Source organism: Peromyscus maniculatus, chromosome X (genome assembly GCF_049852395.1).
Source record: "Peromyscus maniculatus bairdii isolate BWxNUB_F1_BW_parent chromosome X, HU_Pman_BW_mat_3.1, whole genome shotgun sequence".
Lineage (NCBI taxonomy): Eukaryota > Metazoa > Chordata > Mammalia > Rodentia > Cricetidae > Peromyscus > Peromyscus maniculatus.
Window position 1 is genome coordinate 104,954,914 of NC_134875.1, and position 22,839 is coordinate 104,977,752.

The 22,839-nt window shown below is 34.8% G+C and overlaps 1 protein-coding gene across 5 annotated transcripts in view; it reads left to right on the forward strand.

Annotated features, from left to right (window-relative positions):
- Positions 1–22,839, forward strand: part of Cfap47 (cilia and flagella associated protein 47) — a 234,556-nt gene that overhangs the window by 91,251 nt on the left and 120,466 nt on the right. For 3 of the 5 annotated variants that reach the window (XM_042269235.2, XM_076562696.1, XM_076562697.1), the window contains exons 31-35: positions 3,531–3,612; positions 5,189–5,311; positions 12,229–12,418; positions 17,532–17,632; positions 17,916–18,032. In XM_042269235.2, the coding sequence (XP_042125169.2) occupies positions 3,531–3,612; positions 5,189–5,311; positions 12,229–12,418; positions 17,532–17,632; positions 17,916–18,032 (613 nt within the window). The remainder of the gene's footprint in view (positions 1–3,530; positions 3,613–5,188; positions 5,312–12,228; positions 12,419–17,531; positions 17,633–17,915; positions 18,033–22,839) is intronic. The other 2 variants (XM_042269236.2, XM_076562695.1) reach the window with 2 other exon arrangements.

Here is a 22,839-nt window from a genome sequence, read left to right on the forward strand (position 1 = left end):
TAACAAAAATACAAAAATGCTTAGATTGCTGGTAGCATCCTATCTTAGATTATGTGAGGGAAAGGTTCACAAATCCCCATATTCCTAGCTAAGGAGCAATTGACAGTGGATTGTTTCTGGGAAAACGGGTAGTCAGATTTCTTTAGAAATATGGGCCTTGGTAGATTGCTCATGCAATAGAATAGAATTCGTTTGGAGGAGGGCCTGGGAGAAAAGGAGGATGGAGTGTGTACTGAGTATGATCAAGATATCTGTCTCATTAAATCTCAAATGCATGACTGATCCAGTTTCTGAGAGACTGGAGATAATTTTCTCATTTGCTAGGCCTCCTTTAGAAAAGAATACCACAGTGGAAATAGGAAAGTAGATGTGTGGCTTTACATGGTATTGTCAAGGTAAGTAAGCCCGAGGTTGAATTTGAATCTTTACTGACAAATAATATTCCTCTTCCCCGAAGCCTTATTCCATTAATGATGGTAATAAGGGACAGATCTGAAATTTTGAGTTTTTACCCCACAGAACAGAGAATGTTACCTTAAGAGATTTGAAGAATTATATGACATTAACAAAAGATAGCATATATGGAAGTTCAAGTTTTCATTTTTTTTAACCTCTAAATCTTTGATTCTCAACCTTCCTAATTCTGGGACCCTTTAATACATTTCCATATGTTGTAACCCCCAACCATAAAATTATCTTGTTTCCATTCCATAAATGTAGCTTTGCTACTGTTATGAATTATAATATAAATATCTGATATTTATGATATTTGATATGTGGCCTCCAAAGGGATCATACACATAAGTCAAGACAAGAAAATGGGAAAATTAGGTCAGTTATAGAAAATAGCAAAAATACAATTATGTAAATAATTTTAACTCTATTGTTGTGTTGGTGTATTGAATTGTGCCCTACTTAAAATTCCTAGCTGGGGTACTGAGTCCTAAGATAATAGTATGTGGAGAAAAGGTCTCCATGTTAAATTAAGCCAGAGACATAGGTAGGACTTGGGTCCTTATAAGACATATATTAGAAACGTTATTAAAATGTTGACATTTAAATATAAAAAGTTACCTTTTTCTTTTAATTTATCATTTTCTGATTTTAATCTAGGACTAATTTAATAAGGTAAAACCACTTCTTAAATAAAGCAAATTTCAAATACATTTGTTTAAAAATGACATTTATATAACTTAATAGACTATTCACTTGGAGAGGAAGAAGGTTTAAGTACTTAGCTCTGTGGCACGTGTGATTATTTTTTGCATATTTCCCAGTAGTGTTGACATTAACATGGGTCATTCTGTTTTGACATTTTTTTTTGATGTGATCATTGCAGGTATGGAAGAATAATTTTGGCATTAAAGCCAAGCCATTCAGATTTATTTGTTTTTCATCAGCAAATACATGGCTGTCAGGATATGTTGACTGTGATAAAAATTACTTAACATTTAGAAAGTGGCAGCATTGTTAATAAAATCAGGTCATTAATCAAAGTATATGCATATATTTCATCTAGGAAAATAAATGTATTAAAATTCAAAATAGTTGTAAATGTTATTTGCTTCTCTTAAATTGATAACTCAGTGGCTATGGACTTTTGCATATATACCTACTTAGCAGTTACATGAATCGTATTTAGAGTTTAAGTTATAATTTTAGAGACCTCTGCTGTTTGAAGATTACATTTAGAATTTATTAATTCATCATATTTATTTATTTATTTATTTTTGATTTTTTGAGACAAGTTTTCTCTTCGAAGCAGTCCTGGCTGTCCTAAATCTCACTCTGTAGACCAGACTGGCAATGAACTTACTGAGATCTTCCTGCCTCCACTTCCCTAGTGCTGGGATTCTTGTTTTGAAATACTCATTGTAAACTTAAGATACTGAAGCAGTAAGCCTATGTAAAAGTAAAACCAAATGTGTCATTAAACATATTACTCTGTAAGGGCTCAAAGTAGACATAAAATCTATAGGTGAGGAATAAAACATAATTAGTATGTATGTAGTCATAAAGTTAGGTATTGAGAAATATTCAAAATAAAAAAAAATGTGGATATCAGTTTCTACAAGTATATTAATCATCCTCAACATTTACACGGCTCTATACTGCTGGACATTAGGGTACTCATGAGTAACTCGTTATATGCCTCCTTGAGATACTCCCATTTAATTGATGCCCTGTTTCATTAGGCTGTCAGGAGCCTTTGTTAGAAATGATAAATTGCTTCTAAAGTATTGCATTGCTTTAGTCACAAGGAAGTATTCCAGTTTCTGCATATGCCTCTGAATTGTCTGTCTTTTTGTTTTACTCTGTTTTATACTATCTCACAAGATTTCAACTGAATAGGATATATGTACTGTAATTCTTATTTAGGCTTTAGGTTGGCCATTCTTGCTAATGTTACAAAGAAAAAGACTTTTTGTAACACTATAGTAATTAAAAGATGATGACCATTTGTAGGAGTAATATACACAAGGTAAGAATTGGCTTCTTGTGTCAGTGCAGACTAGTCCAGGACCATATAGAATCAAAGAACACTAGAATTGTTCTTACTGTTTCAATCTCACAAACTTCTTTCCCCACATTTCTATTATTATTCTTTAGTAAGAGCGTCAATGTTTTACTTTTCAATGTCATCTTTAACCTCCTTTCTTCCTGTTGTTTCCTCACTTCTCTGTGCCCACAGGACTGAAAATATATCCTGTTTTGAGCACGAGTTATAGAATTCCTTGTTAATGCTGTACTGCTTAATGCTGCTCTGTGCTCACTAAGTGAATTGAACTCAAACACACAAATCTCCACCAGGAAACACCTTTAACATGATGTACTTGATATTTTTTTGTTTAGTGGTGCAATAGATGCTAGCCATCCATTATGAAGGAGGGGTGGATTAAATTACTTTTGATATTTGTTAGTGACTAATAATTTGTGTATGTGTTTACATCTTGAATGTGATAAGTTATATATACATACATCTGTATATATATATAATATACACACATATATATATACACATAATTTAAAATCCATCACGTATATATTGCTTAATGTATACTATCACAAGTTTACACAATAAACTATTCCATAAGTTTTAATATGCCATTTGGAATAATTAGTTGATTAATAGTTTATTTTACAGTTTTAGGTACATTGGGAGATAGTCATTCATTTGGTATTAGGTGATTAATGAACTCATAGGTTATATGTTGTATTGAAGTATTTTGTAGATGTTTTTGAAATTCTAATTGTTATGGCAATAATAGAATATCACCTTGACTGAAAAGATCCAAGTCACACGTCACTATATTCAATCAACATATCAAGGTAGATATGAATGATTATAAACATTGAGTAAGTTTTTCTCTTTAATCAAATCTTATAAAGGTAATACCATGAATAATTTCAGTATTGGTAGATTTTAAATTAATTGTACAAACATAACAAACTCGACATTATTTAAATAATTTAACTGAAAGTCACAGCCAATGTTTGTAATAATTCTATAATTTGGGGTTTTCTTTTAGTGCTCAAGGTGGATGTATTTCTCATGTGCTTCCAGAATTTTTGCTTGGACCAGAAGATTATAAGAAGTGGCTTGAAATTACAGTAAGAATAATTTCTAGGAACATATATACAGTCACTAAATTTACTAATATATGGTCCTTTTTAAGTGACCAGTTTAGAGTTTGTGACTTTTGTATCTAAAATATCTAAAGCTTAAGCCTCTTTTAACAGCTAATATGTGTAAGGTATTGTGTGTTTGTGTGTATCTGTGTGTGTGTGTATGTGTTTGTTTGTGTGCATGTATGTTGCTAAAAGTGAGGGGATTAAATTTTTTTACTGAGATTTCTGTGCAAAAATGAATCCATGGCTTTCTTTTTTATTATTTTTTTCATTTGAGGTTTATGTGTGTGGCATACATGCATATGTGTACTTGTTTACATGTACATAGGTTCAAATGTGCATGTGTTTGAAAACTCCTCTACGCTCATGCATATTAAGGCCAGAGCTTGATGATGTCAAGTCTTTTCTTTACACTCTTTCTTATAGTTTAATGCAGAGTCTCTGGTTTGAACCTATAGAGAACTGATTTCATCTAATCTAGCTTGTTTTATGGAATTATTTTATGGAATTCCACTTGTCTGCCTTCTGGGCGCTGGGACTACAGGCAGGCCACCACTCCTATCCCACATTTACTTGAGTGCTGGGAATTCAGACTCTATACCTCATGCTTATGCTCTACTCATTGAGGATTTACAAAGGAAAAGTGCATATGCTTATATAATTTATCCTCAAATGTAAATTTTGAGAATGAATATCTTCCAGAAAAAAATCTTTAACTTCACAGGAACTTGCTATTTCCCTTTTTGTAGTGCTAGGAGAGAACAAGGAGAAATTAGCAATAAATGCAGAGTTTTCTCATAGTGTATATCTTATGAAAACCTCTTGCTGAGAATTAATTTTTAAGTATATGAATTTTAGTTGTGGAAGTCCCTTACCATTTGATGTACCAAAGGGAATCAAGTACTTGTCCTTGTGGGTTTTGCTTAGTTCCTGTGTGTTCCAGAGGCTATGGTATAATATGGACACAGAGGTCAGGGGAACTTTGTTTCTTGTTGCATCCCTTCTAGTAGAGAGTACTATAATAGATGTGTGAAGTGAGTAATTATGTGATGTAACTGGGTGTCTTAGTTTGGGTTTCTATTGCTGTGAAGAGACACCATGAGCACGGTGACTCTTATAAAGGAAAATATTTAATTGGCATTGGCTTCCAGTTTCAGAGATTTGGTCTATTATCATCAGGACAGGACATGATGGCCCTCAGGCAGGAGGATCTGAGAGTTCTACATCTTGCAGGCAACAGGAAGTGCACTGACTCAATGAGTGTGGCTTGAGCATATACGAGATCTCAAAGCCTGCTCCATAGTGACACATATCCTCCAACAAAACCACACCTCTTGAGGGCCATTTTCTTTCAAACCACCATAGTGGATAACTTTTATCCCTGGGAATTCTCTTTGTGGGTACTAGCTATCCTTTCACGGGGTAAACATCTTGATGAATATATAAAATAGGCATCTGAATGTTCTATAAAAAGGGAAAAATTTATCATATAATTAAAATTTGACACTAATATTTGCTTTTCATTTTTATTTATGCTGTTGTATTTCATTTTTTTAAGACATCCGCTAAAACCACAACTGTCTCTACACTTAAGGAAAAGTATTCTATTAATATAGATATGGATAATTTTGAAGCCTGGAGTACACGGGCATGGACAGATGTATTTCTTCAGATATACAAGGTAATAATACTCTTGTTAGCTGTTAAGTTTTTGATTATTCACATGAAGAGTTCAATAGTTTAAGTAGCAAATTCTGCTGTAAATGATTTTCAAAGACAATAGCTTAAATAAACTAGGTTTTTCTTCTGTATGAAATTATTGGAAAGTAAATGATCCAGAGCTATGGCCCTTAGTATTAGGCTTTCAGCTATGGCCCTTCTGATTGAACATTTTTCTAAAATAAGTTGAAAATCTGTACTTTCAATATAATAAAATAATACAGACACAAGATCTGTTACTACGTTTAAGTGAAGCATCAAATATCCGGGCATTACCCAGAACTGCAATTGTACGACCTGCTTGTTTCTAATTCAGTAAACTTCAGTTTTTCTTCATTATCTTGGTATATGGCTATTAGCAATGTAGTTGTTATAACAATTTATTTTTATATTGTACTTTTTGGTTTAATCCATATATTACTTATTTATTTACTTACTTATTTTTTACATCCCAAAGTTTCTCCTTCCTACCTTCTTCTAAGTTCCTCTCCCAATCAGCTCTCCCTTCTCCTCACTCCATCCACTCCTCCTCCACTGTTTCTCTTCAGATATAGGAGGGCCTCTCATGGATATCACCCAGCCGTGGTATATCAAGTTGCAGTGATAATAAGCACCTCCTCTTCTATTAAGACTGGATAAAGCTATCCCATAGGAGGAATTATATATAGATTTAAGGGTTTGTGGCTGGTTGGTGTGCCAGTCCCTCCGCAATTTTGCCTGGTTATAGAAGATAGCTGGTTCAGGCTCCATATCCCCTATTGCTAGGAGCTTTAGCTAGGGTCACTCTCATAGATTCCTGGGATTTTCTATTGTTCTAGGTTTCTAGATCATCCCAGAGAGGTCCCCAAATTCCAGTTGTCTCTCCCAGTACTGTTTCCTTCCACTCTCCCCGCACCTGATCTCTCCTGTTATCATCCACACAATCCCCTTCCAGCCCTTCCTCTTTGCACTAACAATGTCCATTTTATTTTCACTTCACGGTGAGATCATACATTCCCCCCCCACCCTCACCCTGAGCCCTCCTTGTTACTTAGCTTCTCTGGATCCGTGGGTTGTAGCATGGTTATCCTTTAGTTTACAGCTAATATCCACCTATAAATGAGTACACACCATATTTGTCTTTCTGGGTCTGAGTTACCTCACTCAGGATGATTTATTTCTAGTTACATCCATTTTCCTGCAAATTTCCTGGTGTCCTAGTTTTTAACAGCTGAGTAACACTCCATTGTGTAACGGTACCACGTCTTCTTTATCCATTCTTCATTTGAGTTACATCTAGGTTGTTTCTAGGTTTTGGCTATTATGAACAAAGCTCATATTAACATAGTTGCGCAAGTGTCCCTGTGGTATGGTAGACTATCCTTTGGGTATTTGCCCAAGGGTGGTAGAGCTGAGTCTTGAGGTAGATTGATTCCCAATTTTCTGAGAAACTGCCATATTGATTTCCAAATTGGCTGTACAAGTTTGCACTCCCACCAGGAATGGAGGAGTGTTCGTTCTTCTTGCTCCACATCCTCTCCAGCATGAGCTGTCACCATTTGTTGAAGATGTGTTCCTATTTCCATTATATAATTTTGGCTTCTTTGTCAAAAATCAAGTGTCCATAGGTGTGCGGATTTACTTATGGGTCTTCAGTTCAATTCCATTGATCAACCTGCCTGTTTTTATGCCAATACCATGTTTTTTTTTTCTATTGCTTTGTAGTAGAGCTTGAAATCAGGGTTGATGATACCTCCAGAAGTTCTTTTACTAATGTATAGGACTGTTTTAGTCCTTGTGGGTTCTTTGTTTTTTCATATGAAGTTGGGTATTGGTTTTCAAGGTCTGTAAATAATTTTATGGAATTTTGATGAGGATTGGATTGAATCTGTAGATTGCTTTGGTAAGATAGTCATTTTTACTATGTTAATCCTACCAATCCATGAGCCTGAGAGATCTTTCCATCTTCTGATATCTTCTCTAATTTCTTTCTTCAAAGACTTGAAGTTCTTTTCATATAGGTCTTTCACTTGCTTGGTTAGAGTTACCCCAAGACATTTTATATTATTTTTGGCTACTGCGAAGGGTGTTTTTTTTCGAGTTTTCTTTTTTTTTTAGCCCATTTATCATATGTATATAGGTGGGTTACTGCTTTTTTAAAATTAGTTTTGTATCCAACCACTGTGCTAAAGGTGTTTATCAGATGTAGGAATTCCCTGGTAGAATTTTTGAGCTCACTTATGTATACTATCAGATCATCTACAAATAGCTATACTTTGACTTCTTCCTTTTCAATTTGTATTCCTTGATCTTCTTAATTTGTCTTGTTGCTCTAGCTAGAACTTGGAGTACTATATTGAATAGATATGGAGAAACTGGTCAGCCTTGTCTTGTTCCTGATTTTAGTGGAATTCCATTTAATTTTATGTTGGCTGTCAGCTTGCTGTATATTGTTTTTATTATGTTTAGGTATGTTCCTTGTATCCCTGATCTCTCCAAGGCCTTTATCATGTAGGAGTGTTAGATTTTGTCAAAGGCTTTTCAGTATCTAGTGGGGTGATTATGTGGTTTTATTCTTTCAGTTTGTTTATATGGTAGATTACATTGACAGATTTTCATGTGTTGAACCATTCCTGAATCTGGGTTGAAGCCTATTTGGTCATGGAGGATGATGTTTTAGAAGTGTTCTTGGATTTGGTTTACCAGTATTTTCTTGAGTGTTTTTGCATCAGTGTTCATGAGGGAAATTGGTCTGTAATTCTCTTTCTTTGCTGAGTCTTTGTGTGGATTGTGTACCAGGGTGATTTTGGCCTCATAAAATGAATTTGACAGTGTTCCTTCTGTTTCTGTTTTATGGAATAATTTGAGGAGTATTGGCACTAGCTTTTCTTCAAATGCCTGGTAGAATTCTGTGCTAAGATCTTGCCCTGGGCTTTTTTTGTTTGGGAGACTTTTAATGACTGCTTCTATTCCCTTGGCATTATAGGTCTATATAAATTGTTTATTTGATCTTGATTTAACTTTGGTAAGTTGTATCTATGGAAAAAATTGTTCACTTTTAGATTTTCAAATTTTGTTGAGTACAGGTTTTTGAAGTAGGTTTAATCCATATGTACTGAATTTTTTTTCTGTGAAATAAAACCAGACAGTTTCTGAGTTAAGGGGCATAAGCAGATTTTTCTTATAAATTTTGAGGTTGTAAATTAACTTACGGACTTTGAGGTGCCAAATAGGTCATAGTATTTACAGTAGCAAGATTTATATATTTGATTCATGTATTACCATCTCTATTATCTATTTTTATTTTGCTTTTATGGGATTTTTCCACATAGTTGAGATATGGATAGATGAGTTGTTACTACAGGTGCTTTGTTTTTGATCCTTATTATGCAGTAAGTCACCATATTATATTTGATCTTCTTATTGCTAGTTTGCCCAGTTTTTGCTAATTCCTGCTTTATTTTGGCCTCAAACAAACACGTTTTTATATTATCTTCATGTCACCAGTTGCGTAGTAGCACCTTTGTATGACTGGAAGTAAAACTGCAGTAGACTTCATATTGGAACTTACTAGCTGTATTTGCTGGATAGTAGCATCAGATCACAGTCACAACAAAGTGGTTGTAGCTCATGTCACAGCTTCCTGAAATTTATTGACTCCACCCACATTCAAGTCAGAAGTGGTTATGGACCAGTTCATTGCAGGAACACTTTCATGCCTGAATCCACATTGGTTTTATAGCCATGCAACACTCTCAAGAGCACAGTCATTTCTCAGTGCTGAAATCTGACACTGAGGCATCAGTTCTTGGTCAGATACACAATTTTCATCTGAAGTCTTAATTAACTTTGGTATCTTATAGATTTACTTTAGGATAAGATTTACTCTCAGATTTACATTTGTATTAGTGTGGAACCATGATCCATTTCTATATCTAACAGAAAGGTTATACACTGGATATTGATTCTCTCTGCAGTTAACATAGAACTATTCAAGATAAATCTTCGACAGAGATCCATTTTGATTCTCTTAAAATATCTCAGTATTTATTGAAAATTTAATTATAAAAATTGTTATCTCATTTATGTGCAAAGGAAATGTAATAAAAACAATTATTAATACTATTAATGAGAAGCAATAAGCCAAATATAGCATCCACATTAATATAGAACTAGAAGTACGCATGGCAATGGTACGATAACTCTAAATACATGTATGTATACACATATGTATCTATACACACATATTATTTGATAATTTTCTATGTTATTTTTAAATCTTCAATATGATATAGTGTTTTATAACCTATGACCTTGTTCTATCAAAGGTAAATTTATTGATGATTATTCATAAATCAGACCTTTAACAAAAATGTCTATGTAAACAATGTTTGAGTGTAGGAAAGTCCTGAGTGTAGGAAAGTCCTGAGCTTAGATTGCTGAAAATAATTGACCTAAACTGAAGAATTGGCTAACATATAACAAGTTATTCTTTCTTTTGTACTTCTCATTTCATTCCATCAATTCATACTTTTTGTTTAATTAATGTTAAACAACAAATAGTATCATTTTCCTCCAAATATGTTTGATGTATATGAAGTGAACTCTGGTGCTTCCTATATTCTTTTATTACTCCTTTCATTTATACAGCTATTTATATTAGAACATTTAAAGAACTATCATCCTGTGGCAGAGTAAAAAATGATAAATATTTCAACAGTGGTAGTTTTAAAACAGCACTTATGTAGAAATAAACAGTATGTATTTTGACACTTTCTGTATTAGAGTATATCTCTATGATCCATGTGAGTTTGTCATTAAATCTGTGTTCCTAGTAAAGGTTCACTTGCAAATCTTATTTCCTTTGGAAAGTAGCTGTGACAGTTGATAGATGAATTCTGAGCTTGCTCAGATCATTAGTTCCAAACATTTATCTCATTAGCTGTAGTCAGGTAATTCATCATTTGTTATTACTCAGAAAGGCTAGGAATCCACTTCCAAGATTTTCAGTTGCATTTTAAAGTATATGGGATTTGAAGCTAAGGAATTATAGATCCAGTTTGTGCTATATTTCTATTATAGAAATTAATAAGAAATGCTAAAATAATACCTTTTGTGTTTATTGATTGCTATTCTCACCACATAGGTCAGATAAAATTCCAACATTCTGCATTAGATTTATTTGGTGAAAATTCTTAACAGTTTCTATTTTGGAAAAGAAAGAACAGTATGAGACCTTCCATATTTTTAAATTGAAGCTATTTGAGACATTACATAAATACATGATACAGGAAGATATGAGCACCCTTTTTTCTGTAGTTACACACCTGAATATGAGAGTTTCTTAGGTTGGATTATCGCAGGCTCTGAGACAAGTATCAAACAATTTTTTTCAGAAGTGATCTCTATGTGGGCTGTGTGTGCTTCTTTGTCAGGAAAACATTCCTTTTAGTGACAAATTGCATTTGCCCAAAGTAAAATTTCAGAATGGAAAGGTGAATGTTGGGTAGGTGTGAACTGGGCAACCATATCTCTAGAACATATGTCACTCAGGTTTTGTTCTTCACATCCAAGATGTTAGAGAACTACTTATGAATTTATCAGGATGAACTTGTAAACTGATATAGGAGTGTGTATGTAATGTGAACAGTTGAACTGACTCATTTATTTAGAATGTTTTTACAATTTCTCTTGTTCTATAATTGAATAATTATTTATCTACTGAAATACATAATGAAATAATAAGACTCAGATTGTTCCTGTCATCTAGAATCTATGTCCATAGCTAGTGAAGTACAACTCTTAGTAACTCTTTGATATATTTCTCTACTTATCAGACACAGTGCACTTTGAGTGAATGCATCTGTGGCATTCTATACCAAACTTAACAGCATGAGATAAAAGTTCATTGAATTATGTTTTTTTTCTACTCTTTATTTCCTTAAAATACACATGTCTGGCATAGTGGTACATACCTATATTCCCAATTTAGGAGGGAGAGGTAGGCAAATCAGGAGTGCAAGGCCAGCCTTGGCTACATTAACAGGTAGAGGCCAACTAGAGATCCATGAGACCCTGTCACCAACCACCCAACAAAAATGTCCCGTAAGTTTTATATCAAACTGTATTTTGAGTGGTATAATGGTTAATGGTTAATGACTGTCAAATTGACAGTATCTAGTATAAAAACCTCTGGACATGTCTGGGAGAGAATATCTAGATGGGGCAAATTAAGCTGAGAAGCTCCCTCTAATATTAGGCAATACCAATACATAGGCTATGGTTCAGACTGGAATAAAAATAAAGCAATTTGAGTACCAGCTTTCATCTGTATCTGCTTCCTAACTCTGGTTAAAATGTGACCAGTTTTCTCATGTTTTGGGGTACACTGACTCGCTATCCCTAAAACTGTGAGCCAATATAAAGCTCTTTTCCCTTAAACCACTCTTTTCAGATATTTTGTTATAGCAAGAAAAGTAACTAATACAAATAAATAAGTAAAAGAAAGAATATTAACTAGTACAGATGGCTAAGCTTCTTGATAGAGATACTTAAAACTTTAAGTTTGTGAACTGTAATAAAAAGAAAACCATGCCAAATTAATGAATTGACATTCTAACAGATGTGTCATCAAGTATAGCTTTTTTTTTTAATTAAGAAGTGTCTTGTTACAAATTGCATAGTAAGGATCTCCGTAGTATAAATGGCATTCAAGCAAGAAGTTGAAGACTGAAAATGACCACAAGTGGCACATTTCTCTTCTATTCTCTTATTTCTGAGAAGGTGCATTAACCAGAAATACTAGTGTCTTCCCTTACTTATCTACTTGGGGTAATGAACTTTTCAAATGTGAATTTATTTTCTATCTGAGTCTAATAACTATTTCTTTCAAAATTCCAGGTTATGATTCTATCTCGGGTGACACCACATTGCTACAATTCTGTTCCGCCTATACGTGGGGAGAATAAATCAAAAATCAACCCTTGTTTTACATCCAGCAACATATATTCTAATTCTGAAAGGATTCTACTTAGTTGGTTGAATACAAATTATGAGAATCATCGAAATACTATATGGAAAAACAAAAGTGGTATGATTTTTTTCTTTAAATAGTTATAATTGGCAATGTTAAATTTAATATACAGGAGCCATGGAACCACACTCATCATCTATGGATTCTAAACTAATTACATGATTTATTCTGTGTTATTTAAGAGGGATTTCTTTTCATGATCTTCAAGCTAAGATAGTAAGAAAAAGATTTTAGTATATTTGTGAGGAGAAATGATGAAATGTATATAGACATGTTCTGGAAATTTGGATATTAAAGACACCCCTAACATTGCTGCTAGCATTTTCAGCATGTAAGCTATTAAACATAGTTTGCATTTTATTTATGAGGGTCCTATTGGGTATCACTTTGTGAAAATAATGTTTCATGAATTCTTTAGTGAATAGATCATGATAAGCTCTTACACATACATATTTATCTGTTCCCCAATAAACAGCTACGTTGAATTCTCTACCAAGAGCCTAGTTCTAGGTCTAGTTTCTAATATAGCTATACATTTCTTCTTTTGTCCTTAGCATTAACTCTATTAAATGGAAATGTGTGGAAATGCATTTTTGGTTTTAAGTTACCTCCTTCCCTCAGAAAACATGCCAGTCTTTTGTGCTCAGAGTAGAATTTGCTAATATTCAACCCTTGAAGTTCGATCCAAGCCACAGAACTAAGCAGAAGATTGTAGAGTTTGGTTTTTAGTAAGACTTTGAATTGTATTTCCTCATAAATTGAAGACATTATTACCTCACATTCTCTCCAAAGCAACATAAAGTTCACTCTGTTTCTCTCTTGTTCTTTATTTGTATTTGAACAAAATTTCCCCAACATATCATGTATCTGTTTATCTGCCCCCCCATCACTTACGGTCTTCTTTAGTATAATCTCTCTTTAAAATTAATCCTGTTTTTGATATTATACTATACTGACATCATTTCTTCTTTCCTTTTTTTCACTCCAAACCCTCCCATATGCCTCTCCCTGATTTCTTTCAAATTCATGGCCTCTTTTTTGGTTTTTCATTATTTGTTATTACATACGTGTGCACGCGCATGTGTCTGTATGTTTATTTCTAAATTCAAAGTACAACTTGCTCAGTCTTTATAGTGTTAGTAGTATATATAATTTCAGGGTTGATCATTTGGTATTGGATAACCAATAAGTATGCTCTTCCCTGAGAAAGGTAATTTTTTTCCCCAGGCTCAACATTCCTTGGTTAACTGTAGTTCATTGTTTATGTAGGGTTGAGGCCTCCTAGGCTTCCCCCATCCACTTTGGCGTATTTCATGTCCTTGTTCAGCTCATATTTTGGTAGTCATGTTGGTGAGATTTTATGGTTGTAGCTTTTCATATTACTAGGAGACACAATCTTACTGAAGAATCACTGTTGTTCTGGTCCTTACAATCTTTCTGCCCACTCTTCTGATATTGGCTTAAAAAACAGACACATGGATCAATGAAGTGGAATCAAAGATCCTGAGAAATCCACACACCTATGAACACCTGATTTTTGAAAAAGGATAAAGTTTTGTTTTTACCTCTTCTCAAATTTGTCCTAGAAAGCATTTCATCCTCTTCCTATTGAAAGCCATACTTGAGCAGCACCAGTCCGTGCCTGCTGGTATTTGACAAGTTGGTTTTATATCAAAGCAATTCCAAAGTTGTGATGGATTGGAAAAAGACAAACAAAGAAACAAAAAGACCCATCAGTACCATTTTTTTCCTGCGGGTACAGGTAGAGAGCCTTGGGAAATAAAAGCTCCTATGCTTATAACAGCAAAACCTAGACTAATGCTGTAATTGCAGGGTAAATCCAAAAAAGAGCAGGTACTTTCAGGAAGAAATGATGGAATAACCTGGATATATTCTTTTTAGATGCAACTTGAAACAAGTAGAAAGTGTGGTGGTTAGCTATCTAGTGAAAGTCAACTTACACACCAGCAAGAAAGCATAAAGGGCCTAGACAACACAGTTTCATTTTTGGTGAGGAAACAAGTTTAAATGTAGGCAATAGGAAAGATGGCTGTAGGGCAATATCCCATCCATGAATGGAGTCATTTTGAAAAAACCCAAATTCATTTGAAGGGAGATAAGATGTATTTCCTCAGGATCACCATGAAAGGCTTACAGAGGCCTATGGCATTGTGGTCCAATGGAGGCAGCAAGCTACATCTCAAGTTGGCACAAAAATAAGCACTATTTTCTTTGTTGTACTGTCTTGGTAATAATGAATGAGTCAAGACTGAAAGGGTCATTTAGTCTTGCCACATGCTTTCAGACAGCTACTGAGACTGAGCAATATGTAGCAGGGTTAGAGTGCTTGCAAGGAGGCTATGAGAAGCCACTATATGAAACTGTAAGACACCAGACACATGTTGGTGATGCGAGGAGCATAGGGTGTCTGCCAAGGAGAGGCCCAGAAGCGATACAGACTGCAGATGGCAGAAATGGAGTGGTGAGACCCCCAAAGTGTGTTGGATCCCAGTGGATTTTTATCATAAATTTGTGATGTCCTACACAGAGCTGCAGGATTTGGTGTTTTTGTTGGGGGGAGGTTTCAGTCTTGATTTGTTCTAATCATTCTTTGTTATGCCTCCTTTCCTGCCTTTTAGAATGGGAAAGTTTATTCTATGCCATTGTACATTAGGAGTTTCTTTTTTGTGTGTAATAGAAACTCATATTTAAGTGATTGCTTGAGTCTCAGAAGAAACCTGACCATTACACTTTGTGTGTAAAGTATTGTGTCTTTTAAAGACTGGATATTTTTAATATTGAACAGTATGTATTTTGTATTATGAGATAGTTATTAAACTATGGTGTCAAAAAGTAGAAGATAATTGCTTAAGTGTGATATGATTAGGTATCAAGTTGACAAGTGGTAGAGATGATGTTTGTTATTTATTATCAAATTGATGGAGCCTAAAATCAACTAGAAAAAAAAGGCTGGGCATTCCTTTGAAGAATTATCTGGATTAGGTTAACTAAGGCCATAATACCACATCTAGTATCACAATTCCATGGGCTAAGATAAAAGGAAGAAATCATGCTGAGAACTAGTAGTCATTGTTCTCTACTTCCTGACTTTGGATGCAGTGTGACAAGCCACTGCCTGTTTTAGCTTTCGTTCCCTTCTTGCCATGAAATCTGCCCCAAATTGCTTTTGTCGGGTATTTTGTTGCTACAGCTTGTCAGGGTTAGATTTCACTGAGGACTATTGAGACATATAATGAGCTTGAAATAAATGCCAAACACTGACAGATAAACTCATTCAGGAGAATTTGCTATTTGGTGAATGCAATTTATCCCCACCACTAACTAACTGGTCCACAGTTAGTGTCAATGGCTAGCAAGTTGCAATTGTCAGATCAAATATATCAAAGCTTCCAGTTCATAGAAAAATAAAAGCAAATTACTTTTCTTGAAAAACCTGGGTTACAAATTAAGAGAAGTACTTTCATCAGATACTATAAACTCATACACACACAATGGTAACTATGTGAAGTTCCTAATATGTCAATTATCTTGATTTTAGGAGTCATTGCAGGAGGTGCCCATAAATCAAAATACCATATTCACTTAACATGAATATAATTTTATTTGTCAGTTATACTTCAAGCTGGAGAAGTGAATATATTTGTTATCATTATTTGTTCTGTATTGGTTGAAGATTTCTGTTAATCTGCATTTCCTAGAATAATTTAATAGGGTACAGTGCTTTAGAAATCTTACTGAAATATTTAATACTGAAGTTGTGGGTGAAAAAGTACCAAAGTTTTTGTAAAGTATATTGGACGTCTGTGGTCTAAGTGTTTCAAGTGTAATCCAAATTTGATTTGTGAAATTAACACGAACATGTCCAGAACATAGCCTTCGTCATTTCTTCTTCACGTGAAATAAAAATAGAGAAGAAATTGGAGGTTATCTGATGCTTACCATTATCCCATTTGATTTCACATGAGAGGATACAAAAACTATAAAGAATCCGTGCCTTTTTGGAAAGTATAAAAATAATGAAATATTGTGTTCAACAATAGCAATGAGTTCTGTCTAATCACTTCAGCGCCAAGATATATGCCTCGTACCCAGATACTTTCCCTTCTTCTTCCATTTTCAGTAGAGTAACCCCTTTGTAATTGAGACTTCTTTTTGGTACTCTTCTTACTCATATTATTTTTCATAGTCTAGTTTTGATGTATTCAAGCCATAAATCTCCATCTTATAAATGCCCCATCTTTGTTAATACCATAGAATCTAAAGGAATAACATGTATTTTGAGCCTCAGAACTAATGCATGTTGTTCATCACTGGCCAAACATTTGAACAAAGTAATCAAAAATAATATATATAAAATGGTTTGGTGACATAAGTCTGAAATCTCAGCACTTCAAAGGTAGAAGCAGTAGAGTCAGACTTCAAAGTCATCTTCCCATATATGGATAATCCAAGGACACCTTGGGCTACATGAGGCTCCTTCAAAAAAAAAAAAAAAAGGAGGAGTAAGAATGAAGGAAGGAAAGGTGAGCAGTGTAAAATACCAGATTTCTGTTCTGTTAGTACATAAAATGATGTTTTCAGAGTGGCTCACATAGGAATAAGAGAAATCTTGTAGTTGGTCTTAAGCCGTATGAATATATTTCATAGTGCTTTAGTTTCATTTTTGTTGCTCTGATGAAATAATTTTACTAAAAGCAAATTAGAAGTAAAGAATTACACTGGGTTATAGTCCATCATTGTGGGGGAAGTCAAGGCAGGAACTTCAAACACATACATTGCATCTGATTAAAGAACTGAGAGAAATGAGTGCATGCATAATATGCTTATGTTTTCTACTCAAGCACATTCCAGCACTCTGCACAGAGAATGGTGTCTGCAATAGTTGGCCAGGTGGCCCCACTTCATTAGTGTAATTAGACAGTTCTGTATGCACAGACATTCTCATAGCCAATCCACCAAACACACTCTCTTATTGAGACTACTCCCAGGTGACTAATTGTGTCAGGTGGCGAAAGGTAACTGTCACACTGAATATTCATGAAAATCGTATTTTTTAAATAAAGGCATAGTTTTCTTTCTTCTTCAAATTGCTATAAGACATATCACAACAGTGTTAAAATATTGTTATTTTTTTTCCTTTTTTTCAAAGTAGATGATGTTCCTTCCGAGAGATGGATAGTGAATTTTGACACAGACCTTTTTGATGGCCTTGTTTTTGCTACACAGCTGGCAGCATACTGCCCGTTTTTGGTAAGGCTTATTTCATTGTCCAATGGTAGTTTCTTGTCTGAGGAAAGTTAGTAGTTAAGAGTTGCAGTTTATTTCCTCTAAACTGCTCCCTTAAATGTTTTAATTCTGACTGAAATACATGAATGTTACTACTTAGCATTGCCTTTTTGTTTAGTCTTAAGTGCTGTGTACAATATTCTGTTTCAGATGCTAAGATCCAATGATCCTTTGTTGCACTACAAAAAAACTTACATTTATCTGTTTTATTATTCCTATAATTAAAGCTCTTTGCTTTAACTTCCAGATTGAGTCTCATTTTGTAAATATGTACACACGACCGAAACGTCCCGAACAGTATTTGCACAATTGCTTGATTATTATAAATAGTCTTCGGGAAATTGGCTTTGATTTGAACATACAGGTGAGTAACTTTGTATCACAGATGATTTTCAGAGTTTATGAATTTCATTGCTTCTTTTATTCATTTATAATATCCCTTTGTTAAAGGAGAAACTGTAAATACCATGTCAGGGAATTATTTTACAATGTTGAATTTTTAGTAAAAAGCATAATATAAGAATGTTAACTATACAATTTTTATAGTTTCCACCAATTGTTAAACCTCCTCCATGAATACATCCAGATAGAACATTGCAAAGATACAGAGATGGTTAAATCATACTCATATTTTCAAAGGTAGTATGAATTCCTAATGACCAAGATGCTTACAGAAGATGAACACTTGACTACTACAGGAAACATAGAAATTAGAATTAGATTTCAAGAGACAAGGTATTCTTATAAGGAACCAAGAAAAAGTTATATGGAATGCTTGGTACTAAGCTATCTCTTGAAAATGTGGTTGGGATTCATAAGAAATGTCTGCCCGTGGAGAATTTAGTTGATTGTCTACTGTAATTTCTCTTTAAAATTTCATCCCGTATGTTTAACTCAAGATGTTAATTTTATTGCATAGACAAAAAATACTTTAAAAATTAAATATCTGCAAGATAAAAATGTGGAGTAATTGTCAACAATTTGATAAAACAGATAACTTTTTTCAGCTAGTTTCAGTGAATAACTTTGTATAAGCACTGATATATCAAGTTAAAGGCAGGTTTCAAAACATCACTGTCAAATTAACAGACTAGTAATGAATCATTGTTGGTGCTTGTGATTTGAATAGCAATGGCCCACATAGAGCCATGTGTTTGAATGCTTGGCCCACAGGGAGTGACACTGTTAGGTGGTATTGCCTTGTTTGGAGTAGGTATGGCTTTGTTGGAAGAAGTGTGTCACTGTGGGGGGGGGGTGGACTTTGAAGTCTTATATGATTATGCTAGGCCCAGTGTGTTAAACAGTGCACTTCCTGCTGCCTGAAGATCAAGATGTAGAACTCTCAAGTCCTTCTCTAGCAGCATGTGTGCCTGCTTGCCACCTACCATGAAGATAATGGACTAAACCTCTGAGCTATAAGCTAGCACTATTAAATTTTTTTTTTCCTTTATAAGAATTGCTGTGGTCGTGGTGTCTCTTCACAGTAATAGAAACCCAAACTAAGACAGAAGCTGATACCAGGAACTAGGGTATTGCTGTAATCGGCTACATCATGATTTTGTTTGGAGTAATATGGACTTTGGGACTATAGATTAGAAAAGAAGTTGAACACTTGTAGTGAGACTTAATGGACCATTCTAGTAGGAACATGGAAGACAGTGTGGTGCCGAGGGTGATTTGATCTGTGAGGGCCTAGCTCAAGAGGATTTAGAGAAGAATGTTAGTATGTTGCCTAGAGACTGGTTTTGTGATATTTGGTGAAATATGTGGTTGCTTGTTGCCCTTGTACAAAAAGTTTGCCTGAGGCTGAAGTAAAGAGTTTTGGATTAGTTCCACGGCAGAGGAAATCTCAAAACAGCCTAGTATTGACTGTGTCTTGTAGTTACTAGTATCAACTCTAATGAAGATTTATAAGGAAAAGGTGCAAGCTGAGCAAGGAAAAATACAAAGTGTACAGACTGAAAAGCGGCACTAGGAAGTAGAATGACTCTGAGCCCTCTAGTCAGTGAGATAACATATTAGAAATGGAATAAAGGGAGTGGTGACCTCAAGGAAGTACTCCACCCAGCTAAGCTTCCAACTTGTGAAAGGGCACAGCTTAGGTCCTGGCATTTGGGTGCAATCCTTTTAATTGCAGTACTCTGCATGCAGAGGCAAGTGAATCTTTGAGTATAAGGCCAGTCTGGTCTATAGATCCAGTAGTTTCAGGCCAGCCAAGCTTAGGCAGTGAAGGAAACCATCAAAAGCAGAAAGCCGGTGAAGATGTAATTGAACCAGCAGACCATGTTCCAGCCCAAGCAAGCAGCAGAACTTGGTGGTTTTGGCCACATGATTTAGGTTTTAGGGTCAAGGATAGAAGAAAGGGTTTAGGGAATATTCTTCTGTGACTATGGAAAGTCACATAGTCCAGATGTGTGGCAGGGGTGTTCCTGAGTGGAAACCCAGAAAGGCCATTGTGTGAAGCTTTGAAGTTGAAGCCTGAATTGTCTTGGAGATTCAAAGATGCTAGAGATACCTGCTGAGGAAAGCTACTAAAAGGAGTGGAAACTGCCCAAAAGAAAGAATTATGTTGCAGTCATCAAAGCTGAAAGGAGGTGGAGATCTGATGAGCATTCTGACATCAGATATGAATATGCAAAATTTGGAGTTTGCCCAGATGGTTTACACTCTTGCTTTGGTCCACTATTTCACTATGTTCCCTTCCCTATGTTTTGGAATGGTAATATATATCCTGTTCCATTGTTATGTTGGAAGTATGTGATCTGCTTTTTGATTTTTATTTTATACAGGATTACAGTTAAGAGATTGCATGAATCTCAGAAGAGATTTTGAACTTCAGACTTTTAAATAAGTTTGAGACTGTTATAGACTAAGGGGACTTTTGAAATTGTTCTGAGTGCATTTTTGCATTATGATATGGCTACAAGCTGATGGGGGCTAGGTCGTGAAATGTGGTGCTTTGAATATATATGGTCCCCATAGACTAGATTGTTTTAATTCTTGACTCATAGGGAATGGCATTATTAGGAGGCATGGACTGGTTGGAGTAGATATGGCCTTTTTGGGGGATGTATGTCAGTGTGGGGGCAGGCTTTGAGGTCTTCTATGCTTCAGCTACATCCAGTGTGACAAACAGTTCACTTGCTGATGCCTGAGCATCAAAATATAGAAGTTCTGCATCACCATGTTTGCCTATATGCCACCTGCCATGAAGATAATGGTCTAAACCTCTGAACTGTAAGTTAGTCCCAATGAAATGTTTTCCCTTATAGGAGTTGCTGTGGTCATGCTGTCTCTTCACAGCAGTAAAAATCTTAAGTAAGACAGTACTTATACTAGTTCACATTTTGATCCTATTAAATTAAGCCCTGGAGTTTGTTATTAATGTTAATATTTCTTCATTAAGTTTTTTGTTATAACTGAAAAATCTGCTGGACAAGTCATATCCTCTGGCAGAGTCCTACTATCTGATATGTGTGTATATTATATTTATACATAATTTATATAATATAAATAAATAAATAAATAAATAAATATGATTTTTATTTAGACTAAGGTTGCTGTACTTGTTCAATGTCAGGTAAGATGCATGCCAGAAGATAAATCTAAAAAATGTGTGTAGATTGTATAGAATTCAACAATTAATTATGGCACTAAGGATGAATAATTAGGCTGTTTTTGTCACTAAATTTTGGCTTGCATTTTTGTTGTTATATATGTTACTCTTATCTCAGAAAATTGGTGAGCATAAAATTATTTGAAAATAAGAAAATTCAGCATTTTTAGTAAGATAAAATCAAGCAGAAAAATTCTAGAGCCAAATACTGAGTATTTAAGCAAAGTCATCCAGGTTCATTGTTCCTTAGTCAGTTTTAGTGTGCTGACATTATTTCAAGCATACACACTAAGAATCATCATTTTTGCTGGTATTCTCATCTAAAATTTAAACAACTAGACCTTCATTTAATCAACAACATCTCTTATTTTGCTTCTTTTTTTTTTTTTTTTTTTTTACAAAAAAAAAATGAGTATTTTCCACTAGACCTATGGTTTATTTCTCATTGCCTATCATGAAACAAAATTACTTCACAGGCTTTTGGATAAGCCACTGCTAGATGAAAGAAATAGAATATTGGTTTTTATTGCTGTGAAGAGACATGATGACCATGACAACTTCTATAAAGGAAAACATTTAATTGGGCCTCGCTTACAGATTTAGAGGTTTAGTCCATTATCACCGAGGAAGGATATGGTGGCATGCAGGCAGACATGGTGCTGGTGAAAGAGCTTAGATTTCTACATCTTGATCCTCAGGTAGCAGGAGACTGTGTCCACACTGGGTATAGCATGAGCATATGAGACCCCAAAGCCCTCCCCCACAGTGACACACTTCTTCCAAAAAGGCCATACCTTCTCCAACAAGGCCATTCCTCCAATAGTATTACTCCCTCTGGCCAAGCATTCAACATTTGATTCTATGGGCCCATTCCTATTTAAAGCATCACATTGACCAAATCACAATTTGTACTGAAATTGTGAAAGATTGTGTACATGAAAGGGTGAAATAACTATGGTAATAAACAGCATTAGTCTTTGTGGAGCTGCAAATATTTCACTGGAAACTTCTAAAACTGGTTTATGTGTAATATGAAAGCTTTTTATAACCCAAACATTGAGGCATTTAAAATTAATTATGAACAAAAACAGCATCAGATCTAGTTGCTGATCATGAACCTCAATCTGATGAAACCACTTGAGGTAGGCAAGAGAATAGCAATGTGTAAAACAACTTGATTTTTGTGACTTTTTTGTCATATTATTAAAAAAATCTTGTTTGGCCGGGTGGTGGTGGTGCACGCCTTTAATCCCAGCACTCAGGAGGCAGAGCCAGGCGGATCTCTGTGAGTTCGAGGCCAGCCTGGGCTACCAAGTGAGTTCCAGGAAAGGCGCAAAGCTACACAAGAGAAACCCTGTCTCGGAGAAAAAAGAAATCTTGTTAATAAGTCAGCCAATTTCTCATCACTATAATGAGATAATTGAGATAATTACAATGAGAAAGGGCTTATTTAGACTCATGCTGCTGGAGGTTACAGTCTAAAATCATATGGCTCCTTCTTCTAGAAAGGACAGTATGTCATTGTGGGTACATAAGATAAAGCAAATGCTTATCC